This window comes from Vicugna pacos, chromosome 5, assembly GCF_048564905.1.
Source record: "Vicugna pacos chromosome 5, VicPac4, whole genome shotgun sequence".
NCBI classification, from domain to species: Eukaryota; Metazoa; Chordata; class Mammalia; order Artiodactyla; family Camelidae; genus Vicugna; species Vicugna pacos.
Window position 1 is genome coordinate 96693115 of NC_132991.1, and position 16331 is coordinate 96709445.

At 60.6% G+C, this 16331-nt stretch overlaps 1 protein-coding gene across 7 annotated transcripts; it reads right to left on the reverse strand.

Moving 5' to 3' along the window:
• Positions 1 to 2996: 2996 nt before the first annotated feature.
• On the reverse strand, positions 2997 to 13002 carry PDCD1 (programmed cell death 1). 7 transcript variants are annotated; one of them, XM_015243520.3, is made up of 5 exons: positions 12846 to 13002; positions 5748 to 6107; positions 5210 to 5374; positions 4364 to 4401; positions 2997 to 4108 (listed from the first exon to the last, which is right to left on the reverse strand). In XM_015243520.3, the coding sequence occupies exons 1-5, from the start codon at positions 12919 to 12921 to the stop codon at positions 3878 to 3880; spliced, it is 870 nt and encodes a 289-aa protein (XP_015099006.1). In that variant the 5' UTR covers positions 12922 to 13002; the 3' UTR covers positions 2997 to 3877. The 7 variants fall into 7 exon arrangements, with proteins under 7 accessions (XP_015099006.1, XP_015099005.1, XP_072816782.1 ...); XM_015243519.3 differs by having other exon boundaries at positions 2997 to 4111; XM_072960681.1 differs by having other exon boundaries at positions 4295 to 4401.
• Between the last annotated feature and the right edge of the window lie 3329 nt (positions 13003 to 16331).

A 16331-nucleotide genomic window follows, 5' to 3' on the forward strand; every position in this document is an offset into this window, starting at 1 on the left:
TGATGGACACTTGGGTTGCTTCCACCATGTGGCCACTTATTAGCTACAGCTAATGGTGCTGTTGTGAACGTGAGTATACAGAATTTTAAAAATTTATTAATGTCTTCAATGGCTGAATAATAGTATTTGATAACTTATTTTTGGAATTCAGACTGAGATAAAAACAAAAAACAGTCACAGCTTCTGCCCCTGTGGGTTGGTGGGATGGTGGCACACTGTGCTGAGGCAGGCCCCGAGCTCCCCCGGACCACGCCCTCAGGCAGCCCCATTTTGCCTGAAGGACCAGAAGGAGCTGAGTCCAGGGGAGCCGTGGCCCGGCCGGGACACCTGGCTGGGCTCTGTGCCTACTGGACAGGCCACCAGGGGTGGGTGACCCTCAGGGCAGGCCTCAGTGGGGGCCACTTGTCTGGACCTGTGGGCGCCTCCACCCACAGCCTCTTCCCAGTCGAGGGCCCGGCACCCGGAGCATCTTGTGACACTCACATACGGAGGGCCTGGGGGGCAGGGCTGTGGGGAGGTGACATGTCTTTCCATTCGGAGGTGCCCCTGGCCTGCGGTGAGACCAGGGCACCCTGAACTGCAAGAGGCGAGGGTGGTGGGGATCCCCACATCCCCTGCCCACCCAAGTCAGTGGCTTCAGGAGACACAAACACAGGTCCCTTTAGCAGTGGGGCAGCCCGACTGGCTGGGGCACCAGACCCCCAGCAAGGGTCCCCCTTGCACTGCCTTGATCACCCCAGGAGAGTCCTCACATCCTAAAGTCTCCAAACACTCAGGAGGCAAAGGGACATCCAGATGCAAAGGGCCGTCTCTCCACAGCAGACCACCGACCAGCCGTGCTGAGAGCCCAGCGCTCCCACAGCAGCCCTTCCCCCTCCCCGGCCCTATGCCAGCCCCCACCCAGGGCTCTCTCACCAGCCCCACTTCCCTGGCCCAGGGACGGGTTTCCTTTGAGGTCTGTGCCCTTCTCTTGCCTGGAGACCTTGGCCGCAGCCCCACCCCCTCCCACAGGCCCTGTGGGACCCTGGGCTCCTATGCTAAGGTTTCCAGCCACCCCCACCCCCTAGCACTGCAGACCGGCACAGGTGCTGCTGGGCAGAGGGGCTGCCAGTGTGGGGCTCGGGCTGGGGGATGGGAGCCCTGACACCCGGCACCCCCCCTACCCCGCCAGCTGCAGCTCTGTGGGGTGCACAGATGGGGCGGCTCAGGGACGACTGGGCTGGAGTGGGCGTGGGCGAGACGCCCAGCCAGGGCCGGTGACACGCACGGCTGGGGCAGAGAAGGGGAACGGAAAAAGTGAGTGAGGCAGGCGGCGGGGCCGTGTTCCGGGAAGGCGGATGCGAAGTGCTGAGTGCGGCTCTTGCTCTCACTTCTTATCTGAGCCGCTGCCAGCGAGGCCGCACTGCCAGGCGCCCGCCCGCGGCCACTTCCTCCCCTCCCTGCTGCCCGTTCTCTCGGCTTTTAACACTTTTTTCCAGTATCAGTATGAACTCACACTCTTTTAGACTCACTATGTGTGAATCAATTAGCTTTGTAATTTTCATTTTGGTATTTTTGATGCTCAGGTTGCTCCCTTGACTTTTGATGGGACTCCAACCTGCTTTGAGGCAGTGAGTGTCTCTGGCCCTCCTGCACCCACCCTGGGTGTCTGTCCTGGGTGCCAGTTCCCCCAGAGTTCCAGCTGGGACCCTCGATCCCGCCACCCTGGGGCCTCCTCAGCCTTTGGCCAGAGCAGGTGCAGTGCAGTGAACCCCACAAGTTCCCTATTCCCCCGGCCGGGGGTGTTGCACACGTGGATGTGAGTCCTACGCTAACCATCCAACAGCACCCTGTTCTCCACCCTCTTGGGGTTTCCACCTGCGACGGCTGGAGGGGCCCGCTTCCCAGGGAACTTGCCAAGAGTGTTGCCAAACTCAGAGTTTGTCAGTCGACAGGTGTGGTTGTGATATGCATTTTCCTTGAGTAAAACTGAACTTCCTTCCCCTGTGTAAGGCACACGTGCGTGTGTGTGTGTGTACGTATAACATGTGTGCGGTGTGTGCGTGAACTGTCTGTCTTATCCTGCTCACTTCCCCCTCGTGCCTTTGACCCTGCTCTTTCCCTGTTTATAGAAGATCTTTCTGTAACTGGAGTAGTAGCCTCTTGTGCGACATTGCAAATACTTTCCCCCTTGCGTGTGATGACTTTTTCTTGCCGTGCTACAGGGTTTTCCCCAGGTCACACAGTTGAACGTCCCCGTTTCCTCTTTAATGGTACCTTGTTCCAGCCTGTGTTGGGAAGGCGTCCCCGCCCCTCCTCATGTCTTGTCGGGTTGGATTTACACAAGCATGAGGCAGGAGGTTTGAGCCCACCCTAATGCTTCCCAAATGGCTGTGTGGTCCCCACACCACTTGTCTGTCTCCCCACTGTAGCTCCATTCCTGTCTTTCTATGTGCTAGTGCCGCTGTGGCGACTACCACGAGGTTTAGCTCTCACAAAGCTGTATGTCTTTCACTTTCTTTTCCAGGTTTTCTTGGCTGTTACTTGCCTGTGTATGTTTCCCTATGAACTCTGCATTTGCAGAAACGTGGGTTTTTATTGGGATAGTGTTAAATTTGTAAATTAGGAAAGTTGGCGTCTGGGTGGTGTCAGGTCACCCTCACCGAGAGCACCAGGCCCCTGGGGTGAGCGAGCTCTCGTCCCGCGGGTTTGCAGTTTTCTCATTAAATTTACACCTCGGGCACATTATCTCTTCTGTCGCTGTCGTGGACGGAATGTTCCCTACCACCTTTTCTTCTGGGGGGTCATCGTTTGCACGTGTGAGGCCGTTTACTCCTGGTGGTAGTTTTACAGCTGCTCCCGGACTCGAGGCTCTTGTTGCTTCAGCAATTGTCCCACAGAACCTCTTGGGCCTTCCAGGCAAGAGAGGCCGCATCCCTGCCCAGCCTGAGCCAGGCTTCCCTTCCCGCTGTCTCCACAGCCACGTGAGCAGGACCCAGGACCTTTCTTAGAGCTTTCTCATTCTTTAATTCCAACAGAACAATACAGGGAAGTGTGTGTGGACCCCTCAGTGGGGCACGTGCCCCCAGGTGCCCCACAACCAGCTGACCCCAGTCATGCTGTGCCAGATGATGTGCGGCGTAAAGGCCACGGGGAGTGGTGGGCTTGGCTGGAGGGTGTCTTATGGAGGGGACTCCTGCATCCTCCCCAGCACCCCAGAAGGAGCCCACTCGAGGACCCTTTAAGTAGCACCATGGATGGATGCCCAGAAGTGTGGGTAAATAGGGTGACGCCAGGGCCCCCAGGACGGCCTTGGTGGGGTGACTCCAGCTCTGCCACTCCCTCACTGCCTGACAGACCTGGGCACGTGGAGGGTGGAGGGGAAGCAGGCAGATCCGGGCCCCAGCAGCTCTCCTCCAGGCCTAGGGGAGCACCAGGCCCCAACCTGGTGCATTTCCCTGTGTGCCCCTCGAGGTGTGTGTGGAGTCCTCTGGCCTGCTCCAAGGCAGAGTCTCCAACCAGGACCTGGAGCCCCAAGTCCAGGCATCAGGCGCCCTGGGAGGCAGTGGGCGCCTGGTGACTCTTGAAGCCTGACCCCCACCCACCTGCCCCCACGCCCAGAGGGAGGCCATGTGTAGGGGAGGGGTTCAGCCAGCTCAGCCCCAGCCTGGGCCTGGAGTCCTGGATGAGGCTCTCCCCTTGCCCATAGGGACAGTGACACCTCCTGCCCCCAGGTCACTGCAAGCATTAAAATGAGAGCTCTGTCACCCTGGGACAGAGCTCAGACCCTGAGCCTCCCGAACTGCTCCTCCCTCCACTGCACCTTCCTCCAGGGAAGGCGCTGATCCCCGGCTCTTGGCGGAAGGTCTAAAGGACTCAGGTCAGCGGAGGAAGCCGGTCAGAGGGGCCAAGAGCAGTGTCCGTCCTCTGTCCTCAGAGACCCGGGCCCCTGCGGGCTGTCGGCTGATGCCCTGTGACCTGGGGAGCCTGGCCTGCCCGGGAAGACGATGGTGGCGTACTCGGTCTGTTCAGGTACACAGGGGGCAGAGGGCTCCGGGGTCTTCTCTCGCCACTGGAAGTCCAGCTCCCCGTAGTCCACGGTGAACACCGGGGCGGCAGTGGAGCCCTCCTTCTTGGGGAGAGGGGAGGGAGGGGTCACCGGTCTCCGAGTGGCCAACACGCGCGCGCGCGCGCGCACACACACACGCACATGCACAGCGGGGCAGGGCCAGCCACCCCGCCTCAAAAGGCGCCGCCATTGGTGGGGGCGTGGCTACTCTGGGGCCACTCACCCCGGCATTGTCGCCCCGCCCACCTGCAGAGTGGCCCCCCTCTCCAGCGAGGTGCGGCGGGGCAACTTCGCGGCAAAGGGAACGACACTCACCCGAGGCTCGCTGTCTTCGCTCCTGCGGGTGCAGGCCCCTGCAGAGAAGCACACGAGTCAGGGAGCCCAGGAGGCCCAGCAGTCTTAGGGGTGGGGACTCTGGGGTCCCTGCGCCCGACCTTCAGCCCTGGGAAGCGTACCTCGCCTTCCGCCCTCCCTGTCCGCCCCGAAGGTCTGGCTGGGACCTGCGTGGTCTGGGCCCTCGGCCGCGTGGGTCCACCTGGCTTGCAGTGCTCCCGGGGCCGAGCCCGCGGGCACCACACCCACCCACCGCCCGGTTGGTGCAGTGCGAACTGCGGGGGTACGGCTGGGACCAGCACCCAGGGGCGCACAGCACGTTCTCAAAAATTGCGGGAGGAATGCGTCATTTACCGGAAAGAAGACCTCCCAGGGCGGCCTGGCTGCAGCAGGTTAAGACCTGCCTGCAGTCAGCGTGGCCCCACCCCTCCATCCTCTCAGGCCGGCAGAGCAACCGCGAAGAGGACCAGCGACCGGCGCTGGGGGCGCTGGCGGTTAGGGTGCCTGTGTGCTTTGGGGCGGCGTGTCCGCAGCTGTCCCCAGGTGGTCAGGCTGTGGCTGTCACCTCAGGCGCCCAGCGGTTAGAAGAGCCTTCCGTGTCCAGCAGCCTGAGGTTACTCAGCCTTGGGAGTCTGCCTTCCCAACTCCCCTCCCCTCTGACTCCTCCTTGAGAGCAGGCACAGGTGAGGGGCACGGTGAGGTCTCTGAGGGGACCCAGACTGAGGCCCAGCCCAGTCCCTCCCTGTGGAGGGGGAGAGCCAGCTGGAATGGGGAGGAGGGTGAAGGAGGGAGCCTGGTGGGGCAGTACTGGGGGCTGGCGGGCACTACCTCGAGTGGCCCCGAGGAAGACGGCAGCCAGGACCCAGATCAGCAGCAGCAGCAGCAGGACCCCCAGCAGGACACTTGTGATGCCAATGACCAGGCCCTGTAACTGGCCTTCAGTCCTGGGTGGGGAGCTGGGGCGCTCTGTGGGACTCAGCTCCAGGACTCTCTCTGGGAGGGTGGTAAAAGGACAAGGACTTAGTTGGGGACCCTGGGCTCTGCTGTCTCCAGCTCCTAACCTGCAATGACCAGGCTGGCTCAGGCCTGCCCCTCCCTCAAGGACAAGTGCGTCTGGGGGTGCTTCCCATTGCAGAAGGCTGGGATCATGAGTCACCGTGGTCCTGGATGTGATAGAGCGCCCTCGAATGGCCACCCCTGCCCACTATGCCCCATAGTCAAGGCTGCTCCTGCCACCTGCCCGGACCCTTCCCTGCTAACACCTGCCCTCACGGACTCACTCCTGCCCTAGGGTCACCCCTGCCCTGAGGGAATCCCACCCCTGCCCTGGGGGGCCACCCCTGCCTTGGGGTCTCCATGCCCGCACCTGTCACTGTGAGCTCTGCTGGGTGGCTCTCATTGATCTGCGTCTTGGGGGGCAGGTAGATGGCCCCGCAGAAGTAGACACCGCTGTCGTTGCGCTGGGCAGCGATCACACTCATGTGGAAGTCTCGCCCGTTGGGCAGTGGCGTGACGCGGAAGCGTCTGTCCCGGGCAGGCTGGCTGCGGTCCTCGGGGAAGGCGGCCAGCTTGTCCGTCTGGTTGCTGGGGCTCATGCGATACCAGTTGAGGAGGAAGTGCTCAGGTTTGCTGGAAAAGCTGCAGGTGAAGGTGGCGTTCGCCCCCTCGGGCACGGTGAGCCGGGCTGGGGAGAAGGTGAGGGGGCTCCAGGGTCTGCTGGGGGAGTCTGAGGGGAGAGAGAGCAGCAGCGGGCAGTGAGGAGGGGGTGTAGGGGCAGCTCCCCCCTCCCCTCTCCTCCCACGTCCCTGCAGCCTGCAACCCCTTCTGAGAGGAAGGTTCTGCAGTGCCTCTGCCAGGGAGCCTGCCCCTCCTCCTTGCATGCCCCCCAGCTGGGGTGCTCACCTCTCACCCAGCAACTCCGCAGTGGTCTTTGTCCTTTGACTGCACCCGAGACCCAGAGCTGGGGCTGCACCTGGCTCCCATCCCCCAGCCCCTGGTTTCTTACTAGCAGTGGCTGTAGGGGCCTTCACGCTTCCCTCCTTGAATCCCAGTGGCCAGCTCCTGCAGGCCTAACCCCAGCACTCCCAGCCCCAACATCCTTGGTCTTGCTGGGCTGGGCTGGTGGATGGGAGGGTACCCAGGTGGCTGGGCTGGGCTGGTGGATGGGAGGGTACCCAGGTGGCTGGGCTGGGCTGGTGGGGGCATCCTTGGGGAGCCCAGCCCCAGGCAGTCTCTATCTCAGGACAAGCTCCGAGCTGAGGCCTCTCTGGGCACTGATGATTGGGCAGCGTAAGTCCCACCCAGTCTTCTGCCCAGAATCTGTTGACTGGAGCTCAGAGGCCAGCAGGGCCTTCGCCCCTGATGTAGACAGAAATGGAGGCCCGGTCAAGCCTGGGCTCTGCCCGCAGGCCCCCAAATGAGGCTGCAAAGGACGGGCATACTTACACACTTGCATACAGCCATACTCATGCATGAGTGTGCATGCCCTCAGAGGCACCCCACACGTAGTCAAGTCCAGCTGAGGGCCACGCAGGCACCAAGACCCCATGTGTGGCCAGGCACACCCTCGTGGGTTTTACCCCTGTGGCCAGCTCATGCTGGGAGCTTGTGCCATGGTCCTGGACTTGCACAATGGGAAACTGAGGCTCAGACAGAGGAAGCGACAGGCTTGAGGCTGACCTGTCTGGACCCCACACCGTATCTGCAGCCAGCTCCTCTCAGACCCCCGCCGTGTGGCCTGAGCCTGGGGCCTGTGGGCCCTCACCCAGCCCCCTGTCTGGTCCCCAGGCTGGGGGTTCTGTGGCCCCTAGGGAGTGGGCCTCTCTGTGCAGGGCGAGTGGTGGTTCACATCTCTGCGGAGGGCCTGTCCCATTGGCGGGGAGGGACGGGGCATCTGGGAGGCCAAGGAGGCCTTGAGGGTGGCCGGTGCAGGAGGGGTCCTCCGGCCTCAGCAAGGCCTCCTGCCTGGTGGAGCCTGCATCTGCTCACTCCTCCACTTTCCTGGGGTGACACAAACTGGCAGGGCCCTTTTCTTATTTGTGATGGTGGGTGCAAACCACACAGAAGCGGCATGCCATCCTGGGGTTCCCGTCAGCAGTGCCAACACGCACCTTCATACGTTATTCAAGAGGCACACACTTGTGTTTAGAGAAAGTGGGGTGTGTGTAACAGTACAAGTCGGACACAGATTTTGCAGAGGTCGTGCGTCGGCATTGGACGCACAGACGGCAGAGAGAGCGCTGCTTCTCCCTGACTGGCCCAGCTCTGCACGTGGCCCCTTGGTCGGCGTGTGCCCGCGTCGGGGACGAGAGACCCAGGGCACCTCACAAATATCCCAGGAGTCCCCCAGTCCGGGTGGCGCCGCCCCACCCCTCCACTTCCATGCCACCGCCCGGGGCCAGCCTGCCAAGGCGTCATGTGAGCCCTCCTTGACCCTAGAAGCTCCCTCGGGGGCCATGAGGTGCAGCCCCCGAGCGGACAATTGCTGACAGACCCTGGAGCCCCATCCTTGCCTTGCTTGGAGGGGCCCTGCTCGTCTTCAGAACTCATCAGCCCCCCACCCCCAACCTGAATTTGTGAGCCTTTGAGCCACTTGTCTGTTCATTTGCTCTTTTGGTGAAGTGCCTCTCACAGAATTTGAACTTGACCAGCAGGGACCCTGGGCTGCCTGTACCTGTGACCCGGCCCTCTGCCTGGGTTTCCACACGGCCACCCTCTGTTCCTGCTCAGGCCCTGGTGACTCCAGGTCCCTCCCAGTGGCCCTGAAGCTCTACTCCCTCTGGACCCCATGGCCTCCATGTTCAGACCCCTCCTGAGACTCCTCCTCCCAGCACAGTCCCACCTCCACCTGGATGCCCGTCCCCTGCTCCAACCCGGTCCTCGCAGGGTGGTCAGGGGCAGGGGCTAGACTCGGCACATGTTGGGCCAGCCTGAGACACAGACACACGTCAAGGATAATGTCTGCGGGGCAGCATGAGAGGGCAGCCTCTCACCTTGCGGTTGCTGGGGACCAAACTGACCAGACAGCATCCTTCTCTGGGAAGTCACAGGGTGCCTGGCTGTCAGGAGCTCCTGGCCCATCCAGGGTGCAGAGCCACAGGGGGCACCCTCACAGGGCACCCAGCAGCCCTGGGATGGAGAAAGACGGGCTTCCTGGAATAGGAGCCGGGAACGCCGTGGGGAAGCCGGGGAAGAGCACAGGCCCAGAGACCTCGGGGCGAGGGTGCCGGGTGGGCCGGCTCTCTGCTTCCTGGAAGCAGATGGGACAATCAGATGAGACCTGGGACCTGTCAGCCTTGGCCCGAGAGGTGTGACAACAGAGCTTCCTCTCGAGTCTGGGGACCAGGATCCAGCTTTATCTCTGTTGTATGAATGTCTGTGAATCTTTTCTTATGTTGTTTGTGTAATTGGAAGTTCAACTGTTGTCTATTTACCTCATAGTGGAATGTCAGCGAGGGTCCCAGGCCTTGCTTCTGTTTGAGGAGTGAATTGAGGGCCCCGGCAGGGTCAGGAGGGAGAGACCCTGTGAGTATTAAGGCAGCGCCAGCCTGGCTCCCATGGCCTCAGAGTGGCCTCACAGACCGCGTTTCACAACTACCACCTACCTCCTGATTTAGGCAAGACCCACCTGTGGGTGCTGGGAGCGGGCTCTTGGGTCCCTACTGTGGGTCTCTTATTCAACACAAAGGGAAAGAGCAACTTCCTCTCCTTTGCAGGGGACCTAGAGGGAACGATCCCATCAGGGAGACCTCCATGGGTGCCCCAAGAAGGACCAACACGTCTGTGACCTCCCATGAACAAATGCCAGACACACCAGATGGCAGGTGCCTGAACACCTGACCTGGATCCTTTGCGGATGCCAGGGCCGGCAACAAAAGCAAATGCAGACACGTGGGACCACATCTAACTAAACAGCTTCTGCTCTTCCAAGGACACCATCAGAAGATGAAAGGGAAGCTTAGTAAGTGGGAGAAAATGTTAGCGAATCATATATATGATAAGGGGTTCATATCCAAAGTATATAGAAAATTCTTACAGATTAATAGCAAAACCCCCAAACAATCTGATTACAAAATGGGCAGAGGAACTGGAGAGACATTATCCAAAGAAGACACAGACGGCCAAAAGGAACATGGAAGGATGTTCACCATTGCTAATCAGCAGGGAAACACAAGCGAAAACCATCGGTCAGAATGGCTGTCCTCCAAAGGACCACAAATAACAAGCGTTGGTGGGGATCTGGAGAAAAGGGAACCACTGGGCACTGTTTTGGGGAATGTCGGTTGGTGCAGCCACTGTGGAAAACGGTATGGAGGTTTCTCAAAAACTAAAAATAGAGTTACACTATAATCCAGCAATTTCACTCCCAAGAAAATGAAAACACAAATTCGAAAGGATACATGCACCCCATGTTCATAGCAGCACTATTTACAGTAGCCAAGACATGGAAGCAACCTAAGTGTCTATCAACAGATGACTGGATGGCAGAAGTGTGGTATATGTGCACAGTAGAATACTACTCAGCCATAAGATAGAATGAAGTTTTGTCTTTTGCAACAATATGGGTGGACTTGGAGGGCATTATGTGAAGTGAAATGTCAGAGAGAGACAAATACTGTGTGATATCACTTATATGTGTAGAATCTGAAAACAAAACAAAACAAGACAAAAACCAAGCTTGTGGATGCAGAGAAGAGACTGGCAATTGCCAGAGGTGGGGGTAGGGACATGGGTGGAGGTGGTCAAAGGCACAAATCTCCAGGTGTAAATGAATGCATACTTGGGGACAGAGCGTGCAGCTCAGGGGTCCTGGTTCATCACACTGGGCTGCGTATTTGCAAGGAGCTAGGAGAGGGGATCTTGAAGGCTCTCATCACAAGGAAGCTTTGTGACTGTGTATGGTGATGATATTAGTGGACTTATTACAGTGATCATTTTGGAACATATACAGATATCAACTCATTACACCCTATATCTGAACCTAATATGTCAATTTTACCTCAAAAAATCCTAATGCCAAGCCTTTCCATATCTAAAGTAAAATTGGGATTTGATTTAAAAATAAAAAAGAAGGCCAGGGCCAGCAAAGACAGAGGTGGGTCTGCTGCAGTCGAGGACAGTGACGTCTGAATGAGGCAGGGGGGCCTCAACTCCGCTCCAGTCAGGGAAGGACAGCCCAGCCTGCGGGCTGGCTTGGGACGCAGGGGCATCTGATCTCTGGGACTGTGTGAAAGCCACCGTCTGGGTGTTGGGAGAGCCGTCTGTGAGTGACGCTCAAGGGACCAGAGAGGGAGTGCTGTGGCTGCACGTTGCACGCGTTCAGCAGCACCCCAGAATGAGACCTACTTGGAAACAGGGTCTCTGCAGGTGTGGTTAGTTGAGATGAGGTAAGGAGTCTCTGGCTCCTTCATGACTGTCCTGTAAGAGGGACAAGTGGACGGGCCCACCTGCGGGGAGGACACTGCGTGAGGATGGATGGGGATGGGTGAGGGGTCCACACCGAGGAGCATGGGGCGTCGTCACAGCCACGTGGAGCTGGGAGGGGCCTGGGACAGCAGGACCCTGTGACCCCGAGGTCCAACTTCCAGCCTCCAGGCCTTGAGACAGCACACTACCGGGGGCTAAGCCGCCTGAAGTGTGGGATTTGCTGAGGCAGCCCCGGAAAACTAACCCAGAAAGCCAGTGTGCCACTCTGCGTGAACGGTGTTCACTGCTGGGGTTTTGTAACTTTTCTATATGTTTCCAGTATTTTTCAAGATTGTAAGGTGAAAAAAATAAACAAGACAAGTCTGACTTCAAAAAATGTGTCCTGGGCTATGCTGGACAGTTCTTATAAGTGATCTGACGGAATGCTCATGACCCTATAAGGCACTACTGTCCCCAGACTGCAGGTGGGGAAACCAGTGCGCAGAGAGGTTAAGGGACCCGCCAGAGGCCACAAAGCTCACAATGGCATCGACTCCGAGTGGGCTCAGGGCCGCCCCTTTCACAGCCTCCTTTACCCGGACAGGGGTTGGCTCACTGCTGGGTTTGGGCTAACTCACAAAAGCCTGACATCCATAGGAGGGGCCAGTGTCCATGGAATGACCGAAATAATAAACACAGAGAGTAAACTAGGAAGGGAATGGAATCCAAGTCCCTGCAGCCGGGAGGGCCCGAGTCTGGGTAAGAGACTCGGCAGCTGGGAGAGCTCTGTGCCGGTGGGGCTGCCGCCAGTGCCCGTGTTACAGGTGGGGAGACTGAGGCAGCAGGCTGAGCTGAGAATCTCGCCCTAGATGTGAGCTAATGCGTCTGGAACCGAAAAGCACATTGCGGGGCCCCGTTCTCATCTTCCCTTCTCTGGGTGGGGGTCTTGGGGGTGTGGCAGCTGAGGGTGAGTCACACCCCCTGTGCTTTGGTTCCTCCTCCCTCCCGGGGTGACATGCACCCGTCTCCTCATCTCCACACCCTGCGCCCTGCCTGGGCTCCCCAAGGCTTGCCATGGGGCACCTTTGGGCCACAGAACCTTGGACCACTGACCCCAGCCCTGAGTTTCCTCATCCAACCTGAGTGGCCCACAGGCCTTCCTGAGAGTGAGACCACGTGAGGAGGCAAAGCGGGTGGCTGGGGTGCTCCCACCCCGCTGACTAGGCCCCAGGACAGGCAGAGATCGCGGGCACCAGGACTCCAGGGAGGGCAGCCCTGTGGGTGTCAGGGTGCCCCCACCTCGTCTTGGGCCTACTAGGGGCCCTCACACCCCTGAGCCCAGTGAGAGTCAGAGGCAAGGCCCTGGGTCTGGCTGGGGACCCACCTTCCCCAGTGTTACCAGCTGTGCAGTGCAGTGGGAGTGCCCAAGGGTGAGGGCAGCCAGGGGGAGCACCGCTGCTGACCACCAGACTTTGACCGCGGGCCTGCCCAGTGGACTGCCTTCTGGGGGCCTGGGGCCAGGACCCTGCACCAGAACCCGCTGTGGACGCCCGCAGCTGTGCCCTGGCACTGTAAGCCAGGGAATCTCATCCAGAACCCCAACTGGGGCCTCTCCAGGTCTCAGGGTGAACCCTCTTCACTGGAACTGTTACACTTTTGACAGAATTAGAGAAACATCTCTGGGCCATCCAACCTGTGCCCTCATGGAGCCTGGCAGTCCCTTGTGTGGCTGGTTCCATCCCCAGGAAGACACAAGAGGGGATGAAGTCTGGGGCTCTGGTCAGCCTGGCCCTGTTGTCCTCAGAGAGGACACGAGCTTCTGGCCGTTGGGACTCCCAGGAGGAGCCAGGACGCCCCTGCCTACTCCTGAGTGAGCAAGGGACTCAGCACCAGGTGAAGTACCAGGTGAGGAGCCAGAGTCCAGAGGGGGCACTTCACCTGCCCAAAGCCACTCAGCGCCCTGCCAGGGGCAGTGCTGGGCCTCGGGGGGGGGGGGAGCCTGGTCCCACCCGCCGGGGGATGGAGAATGGGAGCTTTCTCCCCAGCCCTGACCACCTACCTAGGAGCCATCCTGGCCGCCAGCCCAGCTGCAGCACCGCCCAGACGAGTGGCCACAGTGCCTGTGGGGTCCCCATGCCCGGAGCGCCAGCCCGCCCGGCATGCCGCTCGCCGCAGCCTCCTCTGCTCCGAAGAAGTGCAAACGGAAAGGAAGCTGTCCCGGGTCAGGTTGGAGGGCCACGCCCCAATCCCCCCCCCACCACGTGGGCGGGAGCCGGTGGGTGGAGAGAGAGCGCAAGGGGTGGGGAGGGGGAGTTGGAAATACTCGGTCCGGGAGACAGACTGAGGGAGAAGAGGAGGGAGGATGGGACAGAACTGAGAGAAACAGACGAGGCAGATGGGGGAGGAGGCGGGCTTGGCTGTCCCACCATCTCGGGCAATTCTTATCTCTTTATTTGTTGCTGCCTCTTCCCGAGGCTGGGATTTGGCTGGGACAGGGTGCAGGGTCTTCTCCCTTCCCCAGCCATTCCCCACCCTCTCAGGTCCTGGGGCCACAGTGTCTGGACCACTGCACTTGGCCACTGCTGGGGGGCTGGCAGTGGGCAGTGGTCAGCACCTCCACCCACAGTGGGGCAGCAAGGGTCTGCCTAAGCCCCAAGGCCCACCAGAGACCCTGCCCCTCTGGTCCTGCCTGGGGTGCTGGGCTCCTCCCAGAAGGTGGCCTTCGTTTGCCCTGGCCCTGCTGGCCCCCTGCTGATGGACGTTGGTGGCCAGCACCCCCTCCCTTCAGGAAGCCTCCGGGGGCTTCCGGGGACAGCTTTCAGGAGGCCCCAGGTCAGGGGCAGCCACGTTTCAGGATTTTCCATTGTCAGCAGTTCCCCGACCACCTCCAGTGCTGGGGCTTAACCTGTAACGCACACCTGTCCCTCCAGGCTTGGCTCTCTCACAAATCCCCCTGCCTGGTCCCCTCGGGCTGGGAGAGGTCCTGGGGTCTCCAGGGGGGCCTAGCCTGGCTGCACAGCCCTGGACACTGGTGGAGTGATGGGGTTATTCACCGCATTTTGCTGTGAGCGTCGTGTTATGATGAATGGAAAACAGGAGTGATGAAACTGCTGATATTAGCGGTGTGATGTGTAAGTCTCACCAGCTAACATGACAGAGACAGAAACCGCCTGACAGCTGGCACTGCAGCCCCAGCTCCGAGAGACACTCAGCGTTCGCAGTGAAGGGAAAACATTAAAGAAACCTGAAACGGTGGAAAAAGAGCATCAAAGATGATGTCTGCAGGCAAGGCATCGGCGGAGGAGGCTCCGGCTCTGAGCGGAGGGCCACTCCCAGAGCCTTAGCCACGGAGGCCGCGTGGGCGGCGGGGAGGGCGGGAGGGGGTCCCTACCGGCCAGGTGGGCTCTGTGGGTGGGGGGAAGATGGATTTGGGGCCCGTGCCCGCCCTCTGCCCCCGGGAAGTTGGCCAGAAGGTGGAGGTTGCTGGCCTGGGAGAGGGTGAGGACCGTAGCTGACCCACATGACACCCCACCCATACAGGTGTCTCCTGGCAAACCCACCCCGTGCTGGTGTCTGGAGGTGGGTCGGCTCAGCCTGGGGCTGAGGAGATGGGTCGGGTCAGGCTGAAGGGCTCCAGGTGCACAGCAAGTCACACACCCTGCGTGGACCTCGGCACCCAGCCCTGGGCTAGGGCTCCCTGCTGGGGGACATGGCTGTCCTCTGAGGACCAGGGCTGGAAGGGGCTGTGGGGAGGGTAGGAATGTGCTGTCAGACCTGGAGGACCTCCTCCTCATTCCCTCAGCTTGATTCGGTCTGCAGGAGCTCAGAGGGGGTCCACAGAGCAGGAGGTGGGAGGAAGTCCAGGCTGCATGGCCCCTCCTTGCCCATCCACCTCTCTCCATCTCCCCTCTGTCCCTCCTGACCCTTCTTGTCCCCTCCCCCTTGTCCCCTCTCCCTCCACGACCCCTCTCACCCCCTTCCCTCCCCCCCCCCCCGCTCCTGATTTTCCCTCCCCTCCTGGCCTCCTACCGCTTTTACCCCTCCCTCCCACTGACATCCTTTGGGGTGGTGGGCTGGTTGGGGACCCCAGACTCGAGGCTGAAAGGAATACTTGGGCCCTTCAGAGGGTCGGGCTTGGCAGGGGGACATGGGAGGTGATGAGGGGCACAGGGACTGTGGAGGCAGGGGATGGGGAGGGCTGTGCACCCACCCTGGTGTGGGCAGGCCCAGGGGGCTCAGAGCTTGGGGAGGGGCTCAGGCGAGTGGGGGGAGGGGCAGAAGTCCCAGGGCCACCCAGGACCAGCTCCCACTGCTCATCTGCTCACTGTCCCCCCACATACATACTGTCCCCACCCCACACTGCCCCCCAAACACACCCTGTCCCACTGTCTCCTCCTGCCCCTCCCTCATCACCCTTCATCAAGGACAGGATGGGCTCCCTGGTTGGAGGGAGGAGGGCAGGTCCCTTTCCTGGGTCCCCTGCTGGTTGCCCCCCCCCCCCCCCGCCCCAGTTGTCTCTGCTTTGCATCCTGGTTTCACCCTTCAGGTTTGGAAGGTCCCAGTCGGGGTCACAGCCAGGGCTGCCTGTCCCCCATCCCCGCATCTGACCCTCTGACATAACAGGCCCTGGGCTGGGGCTGGCAGAGACAACACAGGCCTCCCAGCTCAGTGGAGTCTCCGGTAAGGAAGGACACGAGTGCTGTCACTGATGTGACCTCAGATGTGCTGGCAGGTGTGAGTAACAGATCCCGCCCTGCACATACGGCCCAGCTTCTCTTAGTGATGAGGCTTCGCACAACCCCCAACGGTATCACCATCAGGCCGCCGACACGGGGACGACCCACCCATTGAGGCTAGAGGTCCTGTGTCGTTCACTCATCTAGGGTGTGCTTCGTACCGCACAACGCAGCCCTGCGGGGCCCTGTGTCCTGCACTCTGTGTCACCCGGGACCTCCTGGACCCAGCCCAGCTCCCTCCCACGCTCTCCCTGCGACCCCTGATCTGGCCCCACAAAGTACCAAAGTGGACGACCGCTGGCCTGCGGGCAGGCTCTCACGCTGTGACCACGCCAACAGTCGTGCACATGTGTGTGTCTCCCTGAGCTCTGTGCTGGTGACAGTCTGGCTGCTGTCTGTTGAGGTCCCCCTGCATGGATTCGGGTTTGGGTGGCCCTGCCTGAGGAACCAGCGGACAGGTCAGGGTGGACCCAGCTTTTGTCCCGGGGACCTGCCAGGTGCCATGGTGTCTGTATTTGTGGGCACTGTTCCCACCTGGTGAACTGGCCACCCCCCCCACCGGACATCTGTTCCCTGCCGGACTGACTGGACAAAGAGCAGGGACCAGCCAGTGAAGGAAGCAAATAGGCCCAGAGGGTTCTCAGCAAGGTGGTCCCGAAGCCTTCCTGGAGCAGGTCTCGTTCTTGGGGCCTCCCAGCCGCCTGGTTTGAGACGAGGGGGCTAGAGTTTCCCAGGTGTGGCCTGAGCTGACAGCACACAGCATGGTGTTGGGGGCGGGGGAGAGGGGACCCCCGCCCCCCCCCCCACGC